Here is a 9530-nt window from a genome sequence, read left to right on the forward strand (position 1 = left end):
CTTTGGGTAAGATGAGGGAGGTTGCAGCCACACAGGTGGATCTCGTTGGAGCCTGATGAGGTTGATTGGGTGGAAGTGAGCTGCAAAAATGCTGACGGCACTTGTACTGGAATTAAATTCAAATATGCTTGTCCAACCAAGTGAACTGTTGTAAAGTAAATAATTAATAAAATGAAGCATGTGTGTTTGTTTTGTTTTATTATATACTGAGAATTCATCCAAACTCTGGACAGCATTTAAAAATTAAAAGTTATAGTACAAAACCAAAGCAGAAATGAATTTAAAAAAGGCAGCAGTGTTTTTTACTATTGCTAATAATTGCTGGTTTTACGTTCTTCAGTTGAGGGAGCAAGTCTATGTGAATAAAGTAAAATAAAAATGAAGGTGTGAGATTTTTCATACAATCTTCCAATAACCCACCTAAGTTGAAATGAGTGGTGTAAATTCAAAAATGTCACAAATTCACAGTAAAACCAATTAGAAAAAGTCAAAATGAAGTTGGGGTCTTGAGAGGTGCCACTGGGGTCAGAAGATATCAATAGAATAACTATCAACAACCCTTGTGTAGCCCTGAAGATTTGTACACACATTTATTCAGAAAGGACATAGATATTAAAATGGCAAATTGAGTTTTTAAGTCCTAAAGAGCAGGAAGCACTCAGGAAATCCCCTGTGCTTTTAGGAAGTGAAGACATAGATTCTATGGAGGGTCAAAACTGCTAAAAATCAAAAATTAAAACAAACAAAGATACTTCAGACAAATTATCATCAAATGCACCATAAAATATTATTATAGTTAATTTAGAAAGCATGAAGTAATTTCATATTTCTGTATTATTTAGGTTTTCATCAATCCCCCTATTTATTGTTTAGTTCATTTTATTTTATTATTTATTTTTCCTCAACTAAAACATTATTAATTAAACTTTAAAAAAAAATACAACATACCTTAAGTAAATACTTATACAATCCAGCAATAAAAGTAAACAAAATAAATTATATCAGTATATACATTTATTTTGTCAAATTTTTTGTGCTTCTTAAGCTTGGCCGTTTTGGTCTTCCGTATAGCACACAGAAGTTGTGGGAGATGCTGAGGTTTCTTTCTTTGAGGGGATAAAAACACGGAGTTTGGTAAGTTATAAAACCTGATTTATAAACGTTGAACAGCAGCTGTTTGATGAGTAGCGTTTTAGAGTGTGGTTTGGCAGTTCGCCTCCCGGCAGCGCTTTCTCAAAGTGGATTCAAATGTCATTTATTAGTTACTTCGCTCTCTGCAGCCAGTGCGCTGTCTCCGCGCTGGTTCAACTGCAGCTGTTTCAACTGCAGCTGTTTCACTCAAATACAGAACAAGTGAGGTTTGTAAGGGACATTGAGCACATCTGAAGTGACATTTAAAGAGGGAGTAAGTGATAGCCCAGGACAGAAACATAATCATTTTGGAGGCTCTTTTAAAATAAAGCGACTAGGTTACATACGTTATAAATTTCTCAAGAGGTGTTCCCAGTCTCTCGCTGCCCTCTCCTCTCCTCCCTAGCCCCTCCCTGTTCCCTAGAAAAGGGAACAAACTGCCTCCGTGCTTCTGTCCCGCCTCCAGCTCTTCTTGTCCCGTCCGGGGAGCTGCGGCGCCTCACTCCCTCCGCTGACCTGCTCTGTGCGGCATTTCAGGAGAAGATGAAAAGCAAAACGACAGGATAAAAGTTCTTTTTCATGGAAAGAAACGCTCCAAATACAGGTATGTTTTTCAACCTTTGCATCAAGACCCTATAATTAACAGACTTATCAGGTCCTTATTAACCAATTTAAAAAAAAACAAAAAACTTTAATTTGAAAAACTCAGCTTCACTTAAACCAGCTTAGTGTCTAGAATTCAACTGTTTAAAAATATCTACACAAAAATGTAGACGAGGGCTGGAAATCAGTTTGTAAAATGATATTTTTCTAGTGGTAATCCTGTACATGTGACAGCACCTCATGCCTCTCTGCTCTCTCAGTATAAGCCATTTCCTGTGTGTGCGGTATTGATCCCCCTCCCTCCTTCCGAAGACTAATGTATTCTACAAACAGTGCAGTCAAATGTGTCTTGATAGAAACCATTCATTTAAACGTTACGGTTACTCTTCACTGGGAAATCCTTGTGGACATTTTAGTTGTCATAAAAAAAAAGACACAAAAAGTCTGCTAGAATGAACTGACTTCACTGTGAATGTGTTTTCAGGATCATGGGGTATGGGCAAATCCTCCACCGGCGAGGGGATGAGGAGGACCAGGTCCACCTCAATGTGGGAGGGGTACGGCATGAACTGGATCCTGATATGGTGCTCCGCTTTCCTCACACGCGTTTGGCTCGTCTGCTGTGCTGCCAGAGCGAGGCGGCAATCCTGGAGCTGTGTGATGACTACAGCCCGGCTGAGAAGGAGTACTACTTTGACAGGAATCCTCGGGTTTTCCTCTGCGTGCTTAACTTTTACCACACGGGACAAATCCACATGATGGAAGAGTTGTGCGTTTTTTCTTTCTGCCAAGAGATTGAGTACTGGGGTATCAAGGAGCTCCACCTCAGCCCCTGCTGCAGCAACTGGTACCACGAGAGGAAGGAGTACATCGAGGACAGAGACTGGGACGTCAGGAGCGAAGACCAGCAGGAGCCGAGCTTCGACTCCTCGTTTGAAGAGCTCTCTGCTCTCGATAAAGACCTCGCCAAGTTTAAAGGTGCCTGGTGTGCAGAAATTCGCAGCTACGTGTGGCTCAGACTGGAGGATCCGGGTCACTCGAGAGCCTCGAAGATCATTGCTGTGGCTTCCCTCAGCGTGGTGTTGACCTCCATCGTTGCCATGTGTGTTCACAGCATGCCAGAGTTTCAGCGTGTGGATGACAGTGACAGGCCCATCGAGGACCCCGTGCTCACTAGACTGGAGGCGGTTTGCATCGTCTGCTTCTCCGCAGAGTTCATAATCAGGTTAATCGTCGCGCCCTCCCGACGGAAGTTTCTCGGAAACCCCTTGAACATAATCGACGCCGCTTCGATTTTGCCATTTTATGCCACCTTAGCTCTGGAGACCGGCGATGAGGATAGCGCAGAGGAGAACGAGGACCTAGAAAACGTGGGGAAAGTGGTGCAGGTTCTGCGCCTCATGAGGGTTCTCAGAATCCTCAAACTGGCTCGCCACTCCATCGGACTGCGAGCGCTGGGGGCCACCGTCCGCCACAGCTACCAGGAGGTGGGCCTGCTCCTTCTCTTCCTCTCAGTGGGAATCTCCATCTTTTCTGCTCTCATCTACTTCGCGGAGAAGGAAGAGGACACCGATTTGGGGACAATACCTTCAGGTTGGTGGTGGGCCACAATCACCATGACCACAGTCGGCTACGGGGACACCTGCCCCGTGACGGTGGCGGGGAAGATTGTGGCCACCGTGTGTATCATCTGTGGCCTGCTAGTGGTGGCTCTTCCCATCACCATCATCTTTAACAAGTTTTCAAAGTACTATCAAAGAAACAAAGCCATGGAGGGACAGTGCATCACCAAGCCCGAAAGACAAGACCCAGAACTCCCTCATTACAACATCAGAGAACTGTTAACGGGAAGCGTGTACCCCTTTATAGGAAGCATTGCCTTTAGGAACAGTGGGAGCAGCGGAGGGGACGATACGGACGCCTCCAGTCTCCAGGACATCGAGGTGTACGATAATGACGCTTGTGAAAATGGAGCAGCCAAATGAGATTCCTTCCATTTCACCGTGCATCACTCCCTTTATGACTGCGATTCAGTCTCTGCCTCTCGGGGCAGAGTGCTCCATCACTGACCCTGCCTTCCTACATTGTCTTCCCCCTGCAATTTGACAGAGAAATATTGTGGCCATGAAGTTTTTTCCCTCCTCTATCTCTCTCTCTTTCTCTCGCTCTCTGTCTACAGGGGGAATAGCTGTGGCTGAAATATACAGCGTCGCTAAAACCGGGAAATCTAAAGGGAATTATCTGAACCTTGCTCAGAGGTTTGAAAGCCCATTTTCTGCTTGAGAAAACTGCAATGATGCATGTAGGAGGCCATAATGTTAATGTTTTTCAAAGTAATGTCCTTTATTGATTTCCTGCTTGCTGAAAAGTTCAGACAGAGAGTTTGCCAAATGCAAAAGTCTAGGATGACAACAGCACAGTTTGATGTTTAAAAATGGCGTTATAGATCTCAACGTTGGCTGCATGACCAAAAATAAGTGCATTTTGAAAGAGAGTAATAAAAATAGTAGAATTAGGCACAAAAATTGATGAAGAGAGGTGTCACATTCCTCTCAGAGCACTGTGGAAGTCGCTGATGTGCCGGGTTTTTATTTCGTTTTTGTTCATTTTGGACAGTTCTGGCATCTCGGGGAAAGGGGAACTCATGTGGACATGAAATAAAACTCACAAGACAGGTGCTGCTCATTTGTGCCTGTTCAGATAAGCTTAAGATTCAGGCGTTTGCATTTATTTCTTCTCGCGAGTTTAAACTCACATCAGGTAATCGATGTGCCGAATGTACTTTTTGAGGAGTGCAACACTTTGAAAATGCAAAGAAACCTTCTTTTTTGTGGTATTCTTCAGCCTTATCTCTCCCTGAATGTATTGATCTCCTGTCCCCTGTTATAATTTCTGCTTGGATGGACGCTGCCCTACCAAACTTTTCTCTGCAGGCGTCTAAAGGTGCTCATGCAGCTGACCGGAAACAATTCAAACATGAATTTGATGGCGGTTGAGGAAAAAACATTTAAAAGCACCTTAAAAGGCTGCACAAGAAGCTGGTTTCTGTTCAAACACACAGACTAATTGAGGCTTAACCTGAACAGATAAACGCCATTACCGTCTGATTATTCCTTAGAAGTAACAAATGAGTTTCGATCACTTGGTTTCGTGTATCAGGTGTGCTCAGTAACCAGATTAGCATATTGCTTATTATACACTTTGGGTTTATTGCCTTTGTCAGTTGCATTTTATTGTAATGACAGAACTGGCGCAGACACCTACTGATTATCAATAAATTTACATGCACAAGTGAAGAGCACAGTTGATGGCATACAGTACGTGACGGTGATTTTGCAGGCATGCATGCAGTGTGCATCTTTCCAGAGGCACGACTGTCCGTATTTGTCAGGATATCTTTCTAAAAAACAAACAAAAAAAATAAAACATGTGAGGAGTCACCACATGAATAAAGGGAAATATTGGACAATTTCTGCTCTCCATTCAATTCTTGTTTGAACTGCTCGCACCTCATGCCCTTCACTGAGAGGTCACAGTCAGACATCATTCACGTTGAGGCCCCGAAGCATCCGCTGCAACAAAATGAAAGGAAGTAACGATCTCATACATTTGAGGCACTGTTAGAATAATGGTTACAATAAAATGGTAGTGCTGCTTGTCTGAAATGTAGATTGCTGTGAATATGTGATAATAATAAGGCACAACACCTCTCAACAGAGTAAAATACTAAAGTCGAGGTTCCGTTATTCGGCCACGATACCATTTTTTATGACTTCTTGATGCAGATAAAAATGAACATCAAAAGAACACTAAAAGTTTTTGTAAAAAATACTTTTTATACGACTGAAAAACCTGTACACACTCATACATGTCTTTACACTTAGTCAGTGAGGACAATATTTAATTGAAAACCAAATCTGTAATCTTTATTCAATGTATGTGTGAACATTTATATCTCTGTATGTGTTAAGAAATCTGCCCCAGGACATTCAGCTGACAATGCAACACAGTTGGCAACAGATAACTGCACAGATATCTGTTCCTCACCAGTACTCACAGCCCTGTGGCTCCTTGGGCTTTGGTTTTGAAGAGGGAAGTGGATTTCAATATCTTGTATAGGCTTCCTATATAGCCCATTTCCCATAGCAGGTGGTGTCTCTTATCTATTTATTCTTATTGTAGCTGTTAGATTTAAGTTTGCACTGTAGCATGACAACAGTTGCACCTAGGTTCAAATGTTTAGTTGATGTTGCTCTTACGTTGCACATATTCCTGCAAGCATTTCCATTTCCAGTCCTCAAATAATTCAAATATTACAGTTTTTTTATTTTAGTGTAAATACCCAGATGCCAGAAAGTTTCACAAGAAAGAACCAGCTGCCAGAAGCCAAACAGTTTATTATTCGGCACCTGTCTCGTAACTGTTTGCAGATGCTTCCATTTTTTTTTATGTAGACCTTTATACTTCTGTATTACTATTTGGACTTCTTCCCTCAAAGGTCAACACAGTAAAGATGAACAGTTATAGAGACAGAGTGCAGTGGAGTCATGGCTTCTACTGGAGGAGAAAATTGCATGTGCTGGTAAAAAATGATGGATACCTCAAAACTTCTGTGTGGTGAGATCAACTAAAAACAGTGAAAAGAACATGGAATTAATTGTTTATAAGCTGCTGAACAGAAAAAGGAAGCCTTTCATGAGGTGACATCGGGTGATTTTCAGGTGGGATTCAGAGGGATTCTGATCTACTGGATTGCTACTGATTGTGTAGCAGAAAGCATTTTATCCTCAATAAGCCAAAAATGAAAATTTGTTAAAAGTGCCTTAGTTAACTACAATAGTAATAATATGTTTCATATATATAGTTGGATGTCAGCTAACTATATATGAAGGGTGAAAACAGACTGGCAGCAATGTGGTGATGAGAAATTTCAATGAAATTCAGCAACTTATAGCAATGACAGACAAAACAACTGACCGACAGACTTAGTATAAGGTGGATATATCAGCCATCAGTTAGTGCAGACCTGTCATGAAGCCGTGACCTGAGTGCTTTTGGTGTTTTGAAACCAAAGGATGGATTCATGAGTGCCAACCCTGGCTATTCCTCCTTTCTGACTCGTCATGATATAAAAAAGGAACATCATGCTTTATTCAGTATGACCTGAAGGTAGCGACTGAGCCTGTAAAGTTACTGATATCACAGAGCAAGAGAGCTGCAGACGTCTATACAAGTGGAAGTCTTTCTGCAATTAGAGCAGTCGAACTCTTCTGGCCATTGTTAGGTGGTTGCTCAGCAACGTGATGATAATACGTCATGCATATTTCAAATTTTGTGGATATAAATTAGATGTTAGTGTTGTGACTATAGTACATGCTTAGAAGCTACGAATGGGTCATTTTAGCCTGTTGGTTGGTGGTCGTTTATGCTGCCTATCCTGTGAGGTGAGCTGGTGAGGCTACTACCACTGGGAGCAAGGAGAACCATTGACTGACATATGATGGCGTGCTGAATATTAGAGTTGAATTTGATGATCATTAGTGGCTATATGATATATGTTGATAAGCACTTTGCTTTATAAATGCTTTGTGAGCTATAGGCTCACAAAGCAAAACATATTTTTTAGCCTGTTAAAAGGTTTGTTTGGGGTTTTTTTTTTTTGGTTAGAATATGAGCCCTCGTTTCTGAAACTTGCGGCTCTCACTCTGTCTGTTTTGTTAGTTAATCTTCGGCTGTGATTCGATCCCTAGCTGCTCTAGTCTGTGTGCCAAAGTATTCTTGGGCAAAATACTGAACCCAATGCACTCATTGCATTGAGTGAATGCGTGTGAATGTTAGATAAAAAGCACTTAGGCATAGGGGGAAAGTGCTTGTATGAATATGTGTGTGTAAGTGGGTGAATAAGACATGTTGCATAGAGTCCTTTAAGTGATCAAGCAGGGTACAAAAAAAAAAAACTACAGAAGAAGCAGTCCATTTACCATTTACAAGAACAATCTATGGTGATCTGTTATTCTCATGGAATCAAATAAATCAATACAACTTTATTTTGGTATTTAAGTATGCCTACAGCTCACTTATTTTAAACCGCCTTGGCAGGTTTTTTTTTTATAACTGGCACTGCATCCAGCCATTAAGTAAACCTTGAATAGATGTAACTGTGTTACTTTCACTCCAGCAGAACTCTCTAACAGGTACTAAAATTCTCCACTGCATGCAAAAATGCATTTACTACAGGAACATGTCATTTTACAGGACAGGGTGACGTTGGTCAGGGTGTTGCTGGTGTAAATAATAAATGCACTTACCTGTTAAGGTCACATCGAATGTGTCAGCAGAAATGTCACAGTGAGTTTCAGGGAGTTCCTGACTTCCCCGTTAGGCTTTTCTTTTTTTTAATTTTAAATGAAACAACCACCTTCATTACATTAAGGCTGAAGTGAAACTGCTTACTACAATACTTCTGTTGGGCCAAATAAAACCTTAATCCGAGTTGATGTAGAGTATTAACATACTGGGATAAAAGGTGTCACTGGACAATTGAACTCCTGTCAGAAACACTGTGACTACTTTCATGAGCTGAAAAATAAAAGCAAATCAATAAAATGTATTTAAGGAGCTTTCCCCCCTCCTCTGGATTTATGGCCATAATCGCCAGTCAGCACTTTGATGTTAATTTGAAGTGAGTTGTTTGTGCGCAGTAGAGACAGTGATGTCTTTCAGCTGGCAGTGCTGTCAGGAGGGGATACTTCAGCAGCGTCTGGTGGACATTAATGTTAAACAAAAGTCACCGAAAAGAATGATGGAGGGGGGAAAGAAGCATTGCAGGCTTTCACGCTTATCCATCTGTGTGGCTTCAGTGTGTTTTGATATTTCAAAGAGAAAAACAGAAATCTACACTTGAAATATCTGACATTTGTTTTCAGGTATGAGTTTAAATCTGTATATTTTAAAAACCCTCTGGGTCTATAACAGCATCTGTCAGTGAACCTCTCACATGAGGAAAAGGTCATTGCATGCAGTGATGAATGTGCAAGAGGCAAAGGGGACTTTTTATGTGGTGAGAAATTCTGCTGAGGCATGCTGCACCAGCCCACCAAGCATTAAAGTTAGCCTAGTATAGAAGTGTTATAATATATATAACAGTGTTATAATATAAATAACAGTGAGTTAAGACTTAATGAAAGATGGTAGACGTGCATGTGGGCTTCAAATTAAAAGAAAGTCCAGATTTGTAGATCCTAACATGTTCACAGATGATGTCCTTAAAAAATTAAGTACATCCTGTAATTCAGTAGTTCATAGAACCACCTTTAACAGGAATAACTTGAAGTAATCATTTTCTGTATGATAATAACAAAACATGAGCTGCTTATTTGGCTGATATAAGTCCCAAATTACAAATACAAAACAGAGCCAAAGAGACCCCCGAAATACAGAGTAACAAAATCCAGGTGGCTCGTGAAGCACACGAGGAAACAGTACAATGCAATAAAGAAAACAAATAAAACTGAAGTTTTAAATACACATAGAAACACAGAGGGCAATCAGAGAGGAGTGGAAACACCTAGATAACAGAAAACAGCTAAAACGAATCAAAAACAGTGAGCTAGGGGAAGTAAAACTACATGACACAGTGACTGTCAAAATAAAACAGGAAGAGACGAATACTTAAAATTTTGTGGAAGACACTGGGACGACTTTTAAAGTACAAGGGATCAAAAATATAAACAATACCAAACACTAACGGAAACCAGGTAAAAATAAAAAACCATAGTAATAGGTGCCAGTTGAAC

General features: G+C 40.8%; 1 protein-coding gene across 1 annotated transcript; it reads left to right on the forward strand.

The window, feature by feature from the left end:
• Positions 1-1631: 1631 nt before the first annotated feature.
• Positions 1632-5195, forward strand: LOC102776196 (delayed-rectifier potassium channel regulatory subunit KCNS3-like). Its single transcript, XM_006792545.3, has 2 exons — positions 1632-1735; positions 2219-5195. Exon 2 carries the CDS (start codon positions 2223-2225, stop codon positions 3717-3719), a length of 1497 nt encoding a protein of 498 aa, XP_006792608.2. The 5' UTR covers positions 1632-1735; positions 2219-2222; the 3' UTR covers positions 3720-5195.
• Positions 5196-9530: the final 4335 nt, after the last annotated feature.

The sequence above is a fragment of the Neolamprologus brichardi genome, chromosome 15 (genome assembly GCF_056152115.1).
Source record: "Neolamprologus brichardi isolate AB-2024 chromosome 15, ASM5615211v1, whole genome shotgun sequence".
In the NCBI taxonomy this organism is placed as follows: domain Eukaryota; kingdom Metazoa; phylum Chordata; class Actinopteri; order Cichliformes; family Cichlidae; genus Neolamprologus; species Neolamprologus brichardi.

Excerpts from the sequence above, each read along its gene's own strand:
- LOC102776196 (XM_006792545.3), top strand. The coding sequence starts at position 2,223 with ATGGGGTATGGGCAAATCCTCCACCGGCGAGGGGATGAGGAGGACCAG.